The 17,562-nt window shown below is 51.3% G+C and overlaps 1 protein-coding gene across 2 annotated transcripts; it reads right to left on the reverse strand.

Moving 5' to 3' along the window:
* Positions 1-469: 469 nt before the first annotated feature.
* On the reverse strand, positions 470-17,000 carry ttc21b (tetratricopeptide repeat domain 21B). Of its 2 annotated transcripts, XM_062457952.1 has the most exons (30): positions 16,853-17,000; positions 16,270-16,370; positions 15,618-15,747; positions 15,408-15,518; positions 14,920-15,086; positions 14,674-14,796; positions 14,156-14,313; positions 13,260-13,344; positions 12,774-12,872; positions 12,352-12,544; positions 12,177-12,274; positions 11,364-11,564; positions 10,953-11,082; positions 10,667-10,824; positions 10,220-10,444; positions 9,675-9,913; positions 8,157-8,229; positions 7,821-7,931; positions 7,591-7,729; positions 5,304-5,410; positions 4,961-5,149; positions 4,210-4,320; positions 3,498-3,579; positions 2,819-2,969; positions 2,562-2,723; positions 2,233-2,428; positions 1,340-1,564; positions 1,026-1,146; positions 847-914; positions 470-753 (listed from the first exon to the last, which is right to left on the reverse strand). In XM_062457952.1, exons 2-30 carry the CDS (start codon positions 16,300-16,302, stop codon positions 676-678), a joined length of 3,963 nt encoding a protein of 1,320 aa, XP_062313936.1. In that variant the 5' UTR covers positions 16,303-16,370; positions 16,853-17,000; the 3' UTR covers positions 470-675. The 2 variants fall into 2 exon arrangements, with proteins under 2 accessions (XP_062313936.1, XP_062313935.1); XM_062457951.1 differs by lacking the exon at positions 16,853-17,000 and having other exon boundaries at positions 16,270-16,533.
* Between the last annotated feature and the right edge of the window lie 562 nt (positions 17,001-17,562).

Genomic DNA, 17,562 nt, shown 5'->3' on the forward strand with positions numbered 1-17,562 from the left:
TGACCGAATTATTGCTTTTATGATTTTGTGACTACTTTAAGTGCTTACTCATTATGCAGCTACGTTTTACTTCAAGGGAGGCCTGGTATGTTAGGAACGTTGATAATAATATGCGAATACTTGAAAGACAAGTGATGGAGTACTGCTATATTACAAGGCTAAAACAAGACTTACAATTATAATATGGGTGTGTAGTCATGCAGTGAGAGCTGACATTCAATTGCAGCCTAAACCTGCCATTAGGGAGGGTGCTCTGCAGGCGGCAACTCCCAGAGCGGTGTTTCCTTTCATTAACAAGCACAAGTCCTTAATGTGTTCCTTAAAAAGTCGCTGACTGGATGACAGTGACCGAGGAAATTAAATGAGTAAAATACGTTAAAAAAAAATATGACTGCATTAATTAAGACATGTAATTGGCTTCCATTGTACTGTTATGCTTTGTAACAAAACAATCCAAAAACTATTTGATTCAAATGTTTTTTTATTTTATTAATGTACAATCAATAAAACGATCATGGCACAAGACAACAATCCATGATGTACCTGTATCTTAAAATGATCAGTTCCACAAAATACTGTAAATCGATTAAACGCAGTGCTAATCACACACAGACACACACACACACGCACACACAGTGTAAAAAATGCTTGCTCTTTCTAAATAACTAGCTCCCATTAAGACCTCAAGGCTGACCGGGCCTTGTCTAAGATGTCCTTCCTCATCCTGGGGTAGTTAGGATGAGCATCCAGTACCTAGGAATGACAAGAACATGAAGATCAACACAACATGCTGGTTTAGTGACCAAGCAGCCGTCCCGTACATGGAGATGTGCTCTTCTAACTCACCTTGTGACACACATCAATGGCATCGACGTACCGCTTCGCCTTCAGGTAATTGAATGCCAGCTTGTAACCTGAGGTAAATGCATTTGTGTTTACGACTATAAATATTAGTACGTCATTACTGTCCTAAATCTTGTTATCAAAGTCTGTATGACGTCTCAGACATCCATACGGATACACACCTATGGTGGGGTTGGTCTGATTGCCATATTTCCAGGCCATTTCATAGTTCAAAGCCGCGTCACGGAAAGCCTGCTCCTTTTCCATGATGTACCCCATGTATTCGTACGCTTTGCAGCAGGACTGTAAGAATCAGAAAGAATCATTAGTGATTAAATGTGATACTTAAAACACACCAAGCATGATGACATTGGAACACAGAGTAAAACGAGCCGTACGGAATATACACTTTTTGGACCCAGGAATGTCTTTTGTCTCCAGTAACCCAGCCAGATAATGTCATTAATTCAACGAGACAATCCTTTGGGATATTTACCTTATTATGGCGAAGGCATCTCTTCAGGAGGTCCGCAGCCATGTCATACTTTCCTGACTGGATGTAGATGTCGGCCAGAAGCAGCCAGCTCTTCTCAAACTCGTCAGCGTCAACAATGCTCCAGTTCATCTTAGCTATGCGTTTAAGCTGGTTCCTGGCTCTTGGGGTTTGTTTGATTATCATGTAAGCCGTCGCCATGGCCAACAGTGCAGGCACATGCTCTTTCTGCAGTGGAGACAGACAGCTCAGTGCAGGCACATGCTCTTTCTGCAGTGGAGACAGACAGCTCAGTGCAGGCACATGCTCTTTCTGCAGTGGAGACAGACAGCTCAGTGCAGGCACATGCTCTTTCTGCAGTGGAGACAGTGCAGGCACATGCTCTTTCTGCAGTGGAGACAGTGCAGGCACATGCTCTTTCTGCAGTGGAGACAGTGCAGGCACATGCTCTTTCTGCAGTGGAGACAGTGCAGGCACATGCTCTTTCTGCAGTGGAGACAGACAGCTCTAATTGGATGTCTTGACTGTTTAGAAATACTTTTATTTGGGGAATTGTAGACGCTGTGTGCAAAGGATAAACTGACATGAAGAGGAAACTAATATTAAGGCAACAAAGTTTTGCTTACCGTAGACTAAGATATAACGAAAGCAATAATGAAAAAGAGCAGTCACAAAGCAGAACAAATACCCAGTGGAAGTTACTTAAGTCAACATGAGATAACCTGTGCTGCCTTCGGGTCAGTGTGATCCACCTTTTGCACCACGACGGTGGGTCACACTGACCCGAAGGCAGCACAAGGGTTAAGCAAAGAGGAGGAGATAGCGAATGTGGAACAGCGAGTCAATATACACTGAGGGCGTGACACCCTCGCACGCCCCATCTGGAGCGGGCTTACCTCACTGTTGGCGATCTCTGTGAAAACATTCAGGGCTTTCTCCACGCTGGCCTTGTGCTTGGTGGCCAGGACGCAGTAGTTCTCCAGGATGCGCAGCTGAACGTGTCCGCTGGCTGTCTGAGGCTTCAGCTCCTTCAGAAGCTTCTCCGCTGTGCGCACCGCCAGCTGCTCTGACTCCTGCTTCTCCGTCGAGTTCCTGAGAGGAGAGACCACCAGGAGGGGGGTCCAAATGAGGCCCGACAGAAGAAGCGTCGGAGAGCATAGCATGAGTCTGGTAATCCTCAGAACTGCACAGATTAGCGGCGCTTCTACCGACCACGGCAACTCACCCCATGTCCCCGTCCAGGTTCTCAAACACTTCCCCTCCCATGGTGTCATTGTCTGGGTTCAAACAGATTTCGATCATGTTGTACACGGCGTTCTGACCCCAGTCGTTGTCTTTCCGGGCTTTGTTGAAGTGCCGTAATCCATCGTTCGGTTCTCCCGTGTACCTTCGCATCAAACAAACCCAGTTTAATTAGTTAATGTTCAAGCAGATTACCTTTTAATCTTCATGATTTAATCTCTTTTGGATTAATCTCTTTACCAAAGATAGAGGCCTTTGCAGTAGTTAAAGCCAGGGTCAAACTTGGCCCTGGAGGAATGTTTTTCAGCCATGTCCAGAAACCTGGGAACTTCCTCCAGCTTCCCAGCTCTCCTCAACAGGTCAATCAGTCGTGACAGAGTTGGGTAGTTGTCTAAGGAACAACACATGTTAAAGAGATTACTGCCATTTAAAAACAGCTAAAAGTTTTTTTTACATTTACATTAAACTTCTTCAATGTCCTTTCTCGAGCTTGAAAAGCTCAGTTTCTGCAGGGGGGGGGGGGGGGGTGAGCGAGACACAGGTGGCGGGTGGAGCTGTGTCTCCAGGCCTCAGAGACACAGGGGTGGAGCTGTGTCTCCAGGCCTCAGAGACACAGGGGGGGAGCTGTGTCTCCAGGCCTCAGAGACACAGGGGGGGAGCTGTGTCTCCAGGCCTCAGAGACACAGGGGGGGAGCTGTGTCTCCAGGCCTCAGAGACACAGGGGGGGAGCTGTGTCTCCAGGCCTCAGAGACACAGCTCCCCCCCTGTGTCTCCAGGCCTCAGAGACACAGGGGGGGAGCTGTGTCTCCAGGCCTCAGAGACACAGGGGGGGAGCTGTGTCTCCAGGCCTCAGAGACACAGGGGGGGAGCTGTGTCTCCAGGCCTCAGAGACACAGGGGGGGGTCCTGAGCTGTCACACCTGGTTTGCGCTCCAGGAGCTGCTGGAAGTGGAACACGGCCTGGTCGTAGTCCTGCTTCCTGAACATCAGATCAGCCATCATCTGAGGAGGGACAAGAGTGAGTCACTGACGTGCCCCTGGGGCAGCCTGGGACAGCTAAGGAGAGCCTGGGGGAGCTAGGGGCAGCCTGGGGGAGCTAGGGGCAGCCTGGGGGAGCTAGGGGCAGCCTGGGGGAGCTAGGGGCAGCCTGGGGGAGCTAGGGGCAGCCTGGGGGAGCTAGGGGCAGCCTGGGGGAGATAGGGGCAGCCTGGGGGAGATAGGGGCAGCCTGGGGGAGCTAGGGGCAGCCTGGGACAGCTAGGGGCAGCCTGGGGGAGCTAGGGGCAGCCTGGGGGAGCTAGGGGCAGCCTGGGGGAGCTAGGGGCAGCCTGGGGGAGCTAGGGGCAGCCTGGGGGAGCTAGGGGCAGCCTGGGGGAGATAGGGGCAGCCTGGGACAGCTAAGGAGAGCCTGGGGGAGCTAGGGGCAGCCTGGGGGAGCTAGGGGCAGCCTGGGGGAGCTAGGGGCAGCCTGGGGGAGATAGGGGCAGCCTGGGGGAGATAGGGGCAGCCTGGGGGAGCTAGGGGCAGCCTGGGGGAGATAGGGGGAGCCTGGGGGAGATAGGGGCAGCCTGGGGGAGATAGGGGCAGCCTGGGGGAGCTAGGGGAAAGGCAGGGTTGGCGGGGGATTACCCACCAGCGTTGCGTCTTCGTTGACCTGGTCGCTCTTCAGAAGCAGACCACACTGCTGCTGGCAGGCGTCCATGTCGTCCAGGAACAGGTAGAGCCGGGCCAACTCCAGCATCACCTGACACAGGCACAGCGCATTCTGACTAACCAGACACAGGCACAGCTCATTCTGACTAACCAGACACAGGCACAGCTCATTCTGACTAACCAGACACAGGCACAGCTCATTCTGACTAACCAGACACAGGCACAGCTCATTCTGACTAACCAGACACAGGCACAGCTCATTCTGACTAACCAGACACAGGCACAGCTCATTCTGACTAACCAGACACAGGCACAGCTCATTCTGACTAACAGGATTTCTTAATGTTCAAGCATTAAACATTTTTTCCATGTAGTGGATGCTTTTATCCAAAGCGACCTCCAAATAGTGCATGTAGAAAATCAAGGGTCAGACGTGCTTCTTTAGTTCAACAGTATTTCGTCAGTCAGAGTGTGTGTTTACTCTGCACTGCCAAGTAACCAGGGGAATTCTATTGTGTTTCATTCCCTGTGCCTTCATCTGCTGAACAGTGTGCACCTCAGACCTCGTCACATTAGTTCAAGTATTCACATTGGAGTTCAGATAAGGAATGTTAATAGATGCCAGACACAAGGATGAAACAGCACAAAAGGAAGATCCAGAGATGCAGGCCCGCCCGTCTCAGAGCCAGCTGCAGGGAGGACACAGGGAGGCTTGATTCAGCCGCACCAACCTTGCTGTCACTCTCACAATACACAAGAGCTTCTTTGTAGAATTTCACGGCTCTCTCAAAGCCCCTCTGACTCGTGTAATGTTTAGCGATCTCGGCGCAGATCTCGGCGGCGAGCTGCTTGTGGGTGGGGACGGCGTCCGGCTGCTCCATCTGCACGCGCTTCAGCACCTTGGCCTGCACGTCCCGGGCCTGCGGGGGGGGGGGGCACAGCGCGCGCACACGCGTGAGTCCCGCACACACGCACCGGTACGGCCAAGGAAGGACTCGCATAACTTGAGGAGACAGGCTGTGGCACCAAATTCATTCTGGGAATGCACAAAATCTGACCAATGTGAGCGATTACCCTTTGCAAGGACATTAAGGCTTCCTCGTTTTTGTCGACCTTGTTTTGGATCTTGGCTAACAGGACCAGGTAACGGCAGTCGTCTGTGAGGGCCTGCAGTTCGTTAACTAAACAAAACAAAAAAACAAGTTAAGTTTACAATGATCTGCTGAACCAAATCTAATCTCATCATCTGTTTAGCCCTCAGAGAAGACAGGGAGATCCTGGGGAGGGGTTCTGCTGCGGGGGGGTCAGGCACTTGGCTGGTGGGCGAGGGGGGGGTCAGGCACCTGGCTGGTGGGCGAGGGGGGGGTCAGGCACCTGGCTGGTGGGCGAGGGGGGGGTCAGGCACCTGGCTGGTGGGCGAGGGGGGGGGGTCAGGCACCTGGCTGGTGGGCGAGGGGGGGGTCAGGAACCTGGCTGGTGGGCGAGGGGGGGGTCAGGCACCTGGCTGGTGGGCGAGGGGGGGGGTCAGGCACTTGGCTGGTGGGCGAGGGGGGGGTCAGGAACCTGGCTGGTGGGCGAGGGGGGGGGGTCAGGCACCTGGCTGGTGGGCGAGGGGGGGGTCAGGAACCTGGCTGGTGGGCGAGGGGGGGGTCAGGCACCTGGCTGGTGGGCGAGGGGGGGGGTCAGGCACTTGGCTGGTGGGCGAGGGGGGGGGTCAGGCACCTGGCTGGTGGGCGAGGGGGGGGTCAGGAACCTGGCTGGTGGGCGAGGGGGGGGTCAGGCACCTGGCTGGTGGGAGAGGGGGGGGTCAGGAACCTGGCTGGTGGGAGAGGGGGGGGTCAGGAACCTGGCTGGTGGGCGAGGGGGGGGTCAGGCACCTGGCTGGTGGGCGAGGGGGGGGTCAGGCACCTGGCTGGTGGGCGAGGGGGGGGGGTCAGGCACCTGGCTGGTGGGCGAGGGGGGGGTCAGGCACCTTGCTGGTGGGCGAGGGGGGGGGTCAGGCACTTGGCTGGTGGGCGAGGGGGGGGTCAGGCACCTTGCTGGTGGGCGAGGGGGGGGGTCAGGCACCTTGCTGGTGGGCGAGGGGGGGGGGGGTCAGGCACTTGGCTGGTGGGCGAGGGGGGGGTCAGGCACCTTGCTGGTGGGCGAGGGGGGGGGTCAGGCACCTGGCTGGTGGGCGAGGGGGGGGTCAGGCACCTGGCTGGTGGGCGAGGGGGGGGTCAGGCACTTGGCTGGTGGGCGAGGGGGGGGTCAGGCACCTTGCTGGTGGGCGAGGGGGGGGTCAGGCACCTGGCTGGTGGGCGAGGGGGGGGGTCAGGCACCTGGCTGGTGGGCGAGGGGGGGGGTCAGGCACTTGGCTGGTGGGCGAGGGGGGGGTCAGGCACCTTGCTGGTGGGCGAGGGGGGGGGTCAGGCACTTGGCTGGTGGGCGAGGGGGGGGTCAGGCACCTTGCTGGTGGGCGAGGGGGGGGGTCAGGCACCTTGCTGGTGGGCGAGGGGGGGGGGTCAGGCACTTGGCTGGTGGGCGAGGGGGGGGTCAGGCACCTTGCTGGTGGGCGAGGGGGGGGGTCAGGAACCTGGCTGGTGGGCGAGGGGGGGGTCAGGCACCTTGCTGGTGGGCGAGGGGGGGGGTCAGGCACTTGGCTGGTGGGCGAGGGGGGGGTCAGGCACCTTGCTGGTGGGCGAGGGGGGGGTCAGGCACCTGGCTGGTGGGCGAGGGGGGGGTCAGGCACCTTGCTGGTGGGCGAGGGGGGGGTCAGGCACCTGGCTGGTGGGCGAGGGGGGGGGTCAGGCACCTGGCTGGTGGGCGAGGGGGGGGTCAGGCACCTTGCTGGTGGGCGAGGGGGGGGGTCAGGCACTTGGCTGGTGGGCGAGGGGGGGGTCAGGCACCTTGCTGGTGGGCGAGGGGGGGGGTCAGGCACCTTGCTGGTGGGCGAGGGGGGGGGGGGTCAGGCACTTGGCTGGTGGGCGAGGGGGGGGTCAGGCACCTTGCTGGTGGGCGAGGGGGGGGGTCAGGCACCTGGCTGGTGGGCGAGGGGGGGGTCAGGCACCTGGCTGGTGGGCGAGGGGGGGGTCAGGCACTTGGCTGGTGGGCGAGGGGGGGGTCAGGCACCTTGCTGGTGGGCGAGGGGGGGGTCAGGCACCTGGCTGGTGGGCGAGGGGGGGGGTCAGGCACCTGGCTGGTGGGCGAGGGGGGGGGTCAGGCACCTGGCTGGTGGGCGAGGGGGGGGTCAGGCACCTGGCTGGTGGGCGAGGGGGGGGTCAGGCACCTTGCTGGTGGGCGAGGGGGGGGTCAGGCACCTGGCTGGTGGGCGAGGGGGGGGTCAGGCACCTGGCTGGTGGGCGAGGGGGGGGTCAGGCACCTGGCTGGTGGGCGAGGGCCTCTTGAAGGATCCTCTCGCACCTCTCGTGCTGCTTCATCTTCATCAGCAGCTCGGCCAGGTCGTAGCGCAGGAAGCTCTGCTGCTCCGTCTTCAGCGCCGCCTCGTAGTAATTTATGGCCTGTGAACAATAACAACACGGCCGCCCGTCAGGGACGTGTCTGAGGAGCGGGATGTACTGTATGCCTGCGTGGGATGTTGCGGGTGGAAACCTTGACGTAGTTGTGAGTCTTGACGAGAGCTTTCCCGATCTTGCTGGCCAGCGCCCCGTCTTGGGGGTTTCTTTTCAAAGCCTCCTCGTAGACGTCGATGGCTTTCTCTGGCTGTAGAGGGTGACAAATGACATGTTTGTGTCCAGCTAAGTGTTCCGCAAAGTACTTCATCAACTGGTATTATGCAACCTTCGGGTGTGGGGGGCGCCTGTGCGGGGGCAATGACACTGGTTGCAGTTTATAAATATTTGTGTAACAATGTTTTAGATTGACTACTTCCTGTGAGTGCTCACTCTAAAAGATAAGGAAATGGCTCTTACTCTGACGCATTCATACCTCTTGGATATTTATATAAGCATCCCCGAGCAGTAGATATGTGTGAGGACAGGGCTGCTTTTCCACCAACTCTCTGAGGAAGAGAGCAAGACATTAGGCTGGATACCTCCGCTTGGGGAGATCAGGTTGGATCTCAGTTGTGACGTTCCAGCTCCTCATGGAACAGACAGGGGTCTGCTCTGCCCTGTTCTCTCACGCTTAATCACCTCCCTGTGCTTCCCCAGCGTGGCAATGCCCGTCATCACGACTGCAGTCATCCGACATCAGGGAAGAACTACAGTTCCCTGCATACTTCTCCAACAGCTTTGTATATTACATCTTTGCTACAAATGTCCCCTTACAAAAAAAAAGTATATTAAAGTATACTATAAGTGTACTAAAAAATGATAATGATATAATATTGTAATATAAATAATAAATAATATATATAGAAATAATATAATGATAGTACACTTTTAGTTCACTTTTGATATACTTTTAAGAAGTATGCTTAGAAAATAGTTCACTTTTGATATACTTTTAAGAAGTATACTTAGAAAATAGTTCACTTTTGATATACTTATAAGAAGTATACTTAGAAACAAAATGTTTTATACATTTCTTCTGGAGTAGGATGTAGGCTACGTTTTATTTTATTATACAGCAAAAGCAGTCAAAATACTTTTAAAGTACATTACAAGTTACATTTTTTAGATCCATCTTGTATATTCTAATTATTCATGTCTAGGAAAATGTATTATGCATTGCACATTGAATCTTTTTTGTTACTGAAGCTGTAACCTTAATTACGGCCAAAACATTTTGATGCCCTATACTCTTATACGATACTAATAATTATCAATTGGAGTATTAATGGAAAAAACGAAAAAGCTACTTGAGAAAGAAGCAGAGAGAAGGGTTGCATTATGCATTTGAAGGTTATACTGTCAAACTGACTGAAGAACGAAATAACGACGTGAAAAAATTAAGATGGCTCATTGGCTGGTCAATTCCCATGATGCAAGGCGGTAAATCCTGTTAGAATTTGCTGATAAGTTTGCCGTTTGTTGAAATACAAATGTAACTTTTTGTTGTACTACACAGGTTACTTTAGAATATTCAAAGGTATACTTTGAAGTACTTGGAAGTATACTTCATAAACTAAAAGTGTACTACACAGGCAACTTTACAGTATTCAAAAGTAAACTTCAAATACACTATAAGTGTACTTTAAAGTGTACTAAATGACCTAAAAAGTGGGCCAATTCAGTTTACTTAGTACAAAAATAGTATATAAATAAGTACACTGCTAGTATGCTTTAGGTACCATGATAATAGTATACTTTTTATACTTAAGTATACTTACAAATTAAACTTGAAGTATACTTCTTTTTTGTAAGGGTCTGAATATTATATTTAAATTGGCTGTGATATACCATTCTTCTGACTACCTGACTAGCTTGGCCGCTGCTGTAGAGGGGCCTGATAGACCCCAAGATAAAACTTGTGTACTCCTAAATGGACCTTTATAAACGCTACCTGTAACAACTGGCGTAGAGACGTTTCTCCTTCCTGTGATGAAGGTATATGTCGGCCATTTTCTCCTTGGCCTGGATGTAGTAGGGCTGCTCTGGGGTGATGTTTCTGAGCATGCTCAGTGCCAGCTCGGCGTCGCCTCGCTGCAGCGCCAGGTCGGCGTTGGCGATGGTGACCCGCAGCTCCTCAGAGGTGCCCGAGAACTCGTTGATGGCGTCCTGCATCACCTTGGCAGCCTCGTGCTGAAAACAGCACAAGCCCCGTCCACAAATAACTCAGCACAGCAGACAGAAGCCAAGGCAAAAGCGCCCGTTCAATGAATTTTTATAGAATAATAATTCATTTTATTTGAAGAAATCTCAACACTTTCTGGAACGACGCCAATGAATAAAACATAGGAGAACGTCAATGCAATTTCTCAGCAGGGCAGACAATCTTGGCTGCATTTCACAAGTCAAATTAGGGCAAAACAATAGACGGCTTGAATCAACGTGTTGTTACTGCGAGACTTTGTTGCTGAAGCGGATTTTTCCTCCAAGTGAGTTTACCTGCTCTCCGTTGAGCCACAGGCCCTCCGCCAGCTCCAGGAACACAGACACGCAGTCAGCCAGGCTCAGCTCCACCTTCCTGCCTGGGGGCTTGGGGGAGGCCCCGGCCTTGCGCACCCCCGGCAGAAGCATGGCCATCTGCAGGGTCCGGATGGCTTCCGTGAGCTGGCCGCTCTTCTTCTGGGTCTGGGCCTTGATCAGGTGGTACACAGGGTGCTCTCTCACCTGGCAGGGAGGGGACACAGGCAGAGACCAACGCAGCGGGAGGACGATCAACGCCATGTTTGCGAAAGACGGAAAAGTTACCGGAACACGCAATAACAACAAAAAAAACTGCAACAGACTTTTTTTTTTTTTATCTCGAATATGGTCCAACTTTCCTGGCAGGCGGCATTGGTAGCTCATCATTCCCAGGGGGGTATGGGGGGTGGTGGGGGGGGTTCTCACCTCAAAGTTGTGGCTGAGGCAGAGCTCCAGGGACTGAGAGGAGAGTTTGAAGTTCCCCTGCATGAGGTGGATCTGCGCCATGAGCAGGTGGCCCTCTGCATGCGAGGGACACTGGTCCAGACAGTGCTGCAGACTGCTCTGAGCTGCTTCTGTGTCACCTGGGACAGCACAGGACGTCAGGAAAAACCAAACAACGTATCCATGAGTACAAATAGAGACTTTTGTGATTGCTGGTGATCCAGTAAAGTCTTCACTGGATCGGCAGAGGAATTACCAGCAGACCCACCTGACTGAAACCGGACTTTAGCCAACAGGAATATCCCCTGTAGCAAGCCAGGTACTATCTTCACCACGGTGTCTAGGACGGAGTCACAGTGTTGGAGCTGAGGGGCTGCAGGCTGGCCCTGGGCTGGGGGCTACAGCACAAAGGGAAACAATGTTTGTCTGTAGAATTAGTACAAGAAATGAATTAAAACTACCATCAAAATGTCTAAATGGTCTTTAGGGATTTAAAACAATTCCATTTCTAATTGCATTTCAGAGTTGTGTGCCCAGGAGGAGAGGAGCCCCTCCAGACAGACCAGGAGGAGAGGAGCCCCTCCAGACAGACCAGGAGGAGAGGAGCCCCTCCAGACAGACCAGGAGGAGAGGAGCCCCTCCAGACAGACCAGGAGGAGAGGAGCCCCTCCAGACACACCTTGGCCGGGCAGAGCGCCAGGTACGCCTTGACGATGTTGAGCAGGAAGTCGGGGTTGAGCTTCTCAAAGTAGTCCACCCCCAGCGGCAGGCCCTGCAGGGTGGAGAAGTGGGTGTCCACCGCCTCGTTCAGCAGGGTGCTCACCTCGTCCTGGGGACGACGCCTCTTCACCGCCAGCACAGCTCGCAGGTACAGCAGCTCCTGAGAGAGAGAGAGAGAGAGAGAGAGAGAGAGAGAGAGAGAGAGAGAGAGAGAGAGAGAGAGAGAGAGAGAGAGAGAGAGAGAGAGAGAGAGAGAGAGAGGTCATAGATGGACAGGGAGGGAGAGACAGAGAGAGGGAAGAGAGACAGAGAGAGGGAAGAGAGACAGAGAGAGAGAAGAGAGAGAGAGAAGAGAGAGAGTGAGAGAGGGAAAAATGGATAATAGATAGCGAAAGGGAGAGAGAGAGAGAGACAGTCACAGACAGGCAGACAGACTGTAGGATAAGACAGAGACAGACTGCATGCCCGGAGCTCCTTCATCAGTATTCAGCTCAGAGACACCAGTAGGCAGCAGAGGGTCTCCATGGTGACAGGTGAACCCATTATAGCAAAGACCTACAGAACCAGCTGTCACCCCAACCGGATCCCAACACTAAGACCATAACCTGAACAAACCCTGCCAGAGAATCCCGGTGACCATGGTGACAAGCCAGACAGCATACATCAAACTACTGGGCTTCATTTGTTGACAGAATGGAGGATGTGAAAGTCACCAAACAGGATATAACAAGGAGAGAGAAAAAAACTGGGCTAAAAATGATGCGAGTCTCACAGCTGATTTTCCAATAGACTGCTGGATCTCTGTGAGGAATTCCAGCTGCTGCTCTGCATCTTCCAAGTGTCCCTCCATCAGCTGACACCCAATCATTCCTGTGAATGAAAATGAGACGTAAGAAACTTTACAACCACACCTCTCAAACTGCCTCTGTGGATGAAGAGGGCCTCACCGGTCAAGGCTGACACGCTGGTTTCGTCCAGGGTCATGGCGGTCTTGTACCACTTCATGGCCTCCTTGACTCTGCCCTGCAGGACCAGCTGGTAGCCCAGCTCAGTGGCCAGCTCAGCGTCGCCTGACGCCTGGGAGAAGGCTCTGTCCACCAGGAAGTGGCTCTGCTCGATCACCTTCTCATTTCTGCCACACTAGTCACGAGACCAACATAGTCATGATGTCATCTTTCAGCATGTTTTGGTTGGGGGGGGGGGTGATTGCACGTGGGTTCTCATGATCTGCTGTTATATGCTATACCACTGAGCTATAATAATCCTCATTCATTCCAACCGTCCTTTAGAATCAGTTTTGCCTGGACCTTACGGCCGATGATGTTACTACTGATATGAACTGTGACAAAGGGGGAGTGATGGGTCGTACCACTCGTGTGAAAGCCAGAGACATCCTGTAGCACAGGTCAGGGTTGTTGGGTTCTTGAATGTCCAGGTTGCTGACAAGGTTTGCCAGCTGCTTCACCGACTATGACACGCAGGGATAAAAGTCATTTACCCAGATACAGCATCTTTCACCACACGCGCATAACACATGATTACATCTTTCATCACAAACACCTCCAGGTATTTTGATAAGTTGTTTATTTTGGGTGTCCTGTGGTAGGTGGAGGGTGTTCTGTGGTAGGTGGAGGGTGTTCTGTGGTAGGTGGAGGGTGTTCTGTGGTAGGTGGAGGGTGTTCTGTGGTAGGTGGAGGGTGTTCTGTGGTAGGTGGAGGGTGTTCTGTGGTAGGTGGAGGGTGTTCTGTGGTAGGTGGAGGGTGTTCTGTGGTAGGTGGAGGGTGTTCTGTGGTAGGTGGAGGGTGTTCTGTGGTAGGTGGAGGGTGTTCTGTGGTAGGTGGAGGGTGGAACGTACCTCGGTGACGGCTCCATCTCTGCATAAGGAGAGCAGGGCCAGCATTCGGAGGGCTTCTAGGTTGTTTTTATCCATCTGTAAGAGCCTGGAAAGTGATACGCAAGATGGAATTCAATCACCCGCACAATCCACTGCCTCCCAAGACAAGAGAGGAACTACGATCTAAGATGGAGAACTCGCCAAACAATGAGCCAAGCTGGAGAGAGAGAAGGAGAGCTCAGTGTGTGAGAGTGTCTTGCAGAGCAGAGCCTGGGTGCTCAGCTGGAGCAGCGCTCCACTCGGGCTCTGTGGAGGCCAGCTCCACCTGAGTGATCCTCCCCCCTGACCATCAGAGGACCGGGGGGAAACACACTCTGGGAAACGTGTGTGGCTCTAGCGCTCTGTGGCTCAAAGGGCTTTTCTATGCTGCCTGGGTCTGGCCGCACTCCAGGGGGGGGGGGGGGGGGGGGGGCGACAGGGACAATGGCTTAGTCAGTATGCACTGGTTCGAGGCATCACGCTAGACTTTAATTTGCACTTGAATGCTGAGCTACTGAAGCTGACACTGTCTTTCCATCCATGGCTGCCCCTGGCTGAACAAACCCAGTTTGGACTGTTGAGGTTGCAGGGAGCGAACCCTTGACCTCTGGAGTCTGCAGAACACATCAGCAATAAAGTACTCCTCATAAAAACAAGTATACGACTCCAGACACAAATAGTCCTCTGCATTCTAAGCTAATAAGGACATTGTAAAATACAAAATTACATGATACACTCCCCAAAAATATGTTGGATTTTTTTTTTTCCGCTTAAAATTTGTTAGGAAAAGTATCACGAACAATAACATCATAAAATATATATATATATATATATATATATATAAAATAGATATTGGGGGGGAGTGAAGCTGGGTGTACCTGTGGGCCGCATCCACAGCCTGCTCCCAGTCCTGCAGACTCAACAGCAGCTTCATCTTCTTGATGAAGGCGGGGAGGAACCCGGGGAAACTAACTATGACCTGGTTGATGATCTCCAGAGCACCCGAATAGTTCTGGCGAAACTCGTAATACTGCGCCTGAAACAGACAGGAAAACAACAGGTCTGGGTGCACGTGGTCCGCGAGAGCAACAGAACAACAGAACCGACAACTTAGTGAACAGAGTCGACCGGTTAGTGGTTACAACGATCGAATCTAGTGAAAAGCTATTCCTCATGGAGCAGAAAGGAGATCCTGCTTGTGTGCATCGCAGAATGGGTCATGTCTTCACCACGAGGGTGCGTGTCGCATTAAAGCCTGCGTCTGTGTGAACTAGCGACGTGTCACACAAAAGCTAAACGCTTTCTGAAATATGAGAAGCGACAGAGATCTCGACACTGTGTCAGAGGAACAATATTATCCTCCCTGATGCAGCAGTGGTGTGCGCGGCCCTCCTACCTTTCCCATCAGAGCAAACACGTCCACCCTCTCTTTCAGACCCTCGTCAAAGTATTTCCCAGCCTTCTTGGCATACGCGTCCTTGTTAGACGTCACGTCGATCCAGCCTTTCAGGATAATCCCCTGAACAGAAGACAGCGATCAACACAACATTACAAAAGAACTTGGATCAAATCGTTTTTGCCGACAATGCTGGCGACGTTTAGACGCTTGTAGCACGGACAAAAGCAGCGGTAGAGGACTGACCTCTCGAGAACCGTTGGAGATCTTGATCATCCTCTCAGTGTACTCCCTAGCTTTGTCGTTGCGGCCCAGCACCCAGAGGAACATCCCGGCGTTGTACAGGCCCTTGGGAGAGGCACTCTTGCGGTCCTCTTTCACCTTGGCGTCCAGCTCTTGAATCACATCTCGATCTACGTTGACGTTACATTTCACATTTTGTTCATTTGGCAGACGACTTTCGTTCAAAGCGACATTCAAATAGTGAATACAGAGAGTACAGCAGAGGATCAAGGATCAGGAATGCGTAGTTCTAACAGTGTCGGTGCTTAGAGTGACACTGCTTGTAAAGAGAGATATATAAATACAGTTTGATTTGGGTTACAGTCAAGGAATGGTGTGTAAACATATCTACATAATCACACACTCCTTTTACTTATCATTGACTTAGTGCTGCAAAATGGCATGTAAATAATGAAGGACGTGAAGATGGACTGAGACAAACGTGAGCTCACCTGGGTGTGGCCTTTTTTTCTCAGCATAGACGAGAGCCATCAGAGTGCAGAGAGACACATCTCGCTTGTCCTTGATCGCCCCCAGCTCCTGTATGGCATCTTGGATTCGATCTGCGTTGAAAACACCCAGACAATAAATAACATCTGCCAGTAGAAGAGAACTGATAACGAACTCCATCCAGCCTTCTTTAAACCAAATAAGTCAAGTACCTTGCATGAGAGTGCCATAGGCATGGAAAAAGTTGAAGATTGGCTCATTGTTGAATTTTCTTTGGGCTGCAGCAGCAGTCTTCAGTACGTGGTTGAAGAACTTTTCGTGACAATAGTAGTTTATCAAAGCCTGTGAGGCAAACAACGTGCATTATTAAAATGGCTTGAATAAACAGCACACGGAAAAAGCTGTGAAATAAAATAATAAACAATAGCAGAATCAACGACTTGATTAGCCTGACTTGGCTAACCCTATGCTGTAGCTAGCCTACGTATGACACTACGTTGATCAGACTTTGATGGATAGCCTACATCGGGTAGCTTTATGTCAAGTGCATTTAAAACTGAACAGACATCTAAAAACTGAAATCAGAACGCTAACAAATCTAGCAATATTGTTTCCTTCGTGATTCCTGATATGTAACAGTTTGTTTTTTTGAGGAGGTGGTGCGGGCATAGCCTACTGTAAAACACAGATGAAGTCTTATTTAACATTTTGGCACATCGGCCAATAGGCTAGCCTACACACAAACTAAAAACTCAACAGTTAAAGGCTTTAATGTCCATGATAGTTTATGAGCCTCATATTTTACTGGTTTGGTAATGTCTAGAATCGCATCGTACTAGTAGAGCTCAACTAGTAGCTACTTACCAGTGATAGCTCTTCGTCCTCCATTCCTGCCATTACGATGTTTGATAAGAAACGACGCACAAAAGATAAATCTTTACCTAGAAATACCTCCGTCAGCTACACTGTCAGGGATATAAAATAGATAAAACACAACCAGAAATGTGTTACATTTTCGCCATCTTGCATCCATTAAGCGTCTCTCGGTAACTTAGTTACAACTCGCCGCCATGTTCATTTTTCAGTGTCTGAAAGCTTTATTCAAACATTCACAAGGTGTCGCCAACACACCGCCGGAGACAGCAGCACGGGACAGAGCACTGGATAGGATACATAACCTACATATACAATCTCTAATGGACGTAAACTATTAAGAATATGTGCAAATTATTACAAGTTTAAACATAATTTAAATACGAGTTTTAACGCTTGAAGTTTTGAAGATACGTAGAGAGGTAGGCTACCTCTATGACTACTGAACATGCTGAAAATGCACCAAATTAGCTACAACTTCGGAGTGTGTCTGAGGTTATATTTGAGGAGTGCAAATATATTGTAAATTGTAGTCATTTGTAATCATAGCTCTATTTAGCTCCCTGTAGCCTACACAGATGTCCAAAGTGCCAATTGACTTCTCATAGACCGCTATTTATTTTTGGAGTTAACACTTTATCCCCTGGGGGGAAACGTTTTCGATAGATAACAGGCAACCAAAGGTCTCCCCTGACTTGAACACAAAGTCTATCTTGGCCACAAGTGTTCTTTTTTTTGGCATTTATTTAATGCCAATTGACCTGCTTTGTCGTAATTTGAAATCGTATTGATGAGTGTGTATCAACCTGATTAGGCATTGGATTCAGCTGTGAGGATTGAATGGCGACCAGCCCAACCCGTCTCTCAGCCCGGGAGATGTCATTGGAACCGTTCTGCCCCCTTATTGACCTGTGGCTGCGTTTTATTTGAGTGTACCTCCCCAGTGAAACCCCCCGACGTGGTAGCAATCAGAATAGGATCCAACCAAAACACATAGTACATTCACATATGACTGAGAAACAGTCAAAAATGGTTAACTTAGGGATCAGATTCTGTGTAATCATTTGGACCACAACATGGAGACAGATTTTTTTTGTGCCATGTACATGTACATGAGGACAATTTTTTTAATTTGTGGAAATCGTTCAGGCTAATTGCCCTGGTGTGCCTATGGCTCAAATTCACAAAGGTCAAATGATAGTGGTCAAAGCAACCTGAGAACGTCCAGGTTTTTAGACATGCACATCCAGCCGCAAAGATGGAGGGACACTATTTCCAAACTTC

The sequence above is a fragment of the Osmerus eperlanus genome, chromosome 3, assembly GCF_963692335.1.
Source record: "Osmerus eperlanus chromosome 3, fOsmEpe2.1, whole genome shotgun sequence".
Taxonomy (NCBI): Eukaryota; Metazoa; Chordata; class Actinopteri; order Osmeriformes; family Osmeridae; genus Osmerus; species Osmerus eperlanus.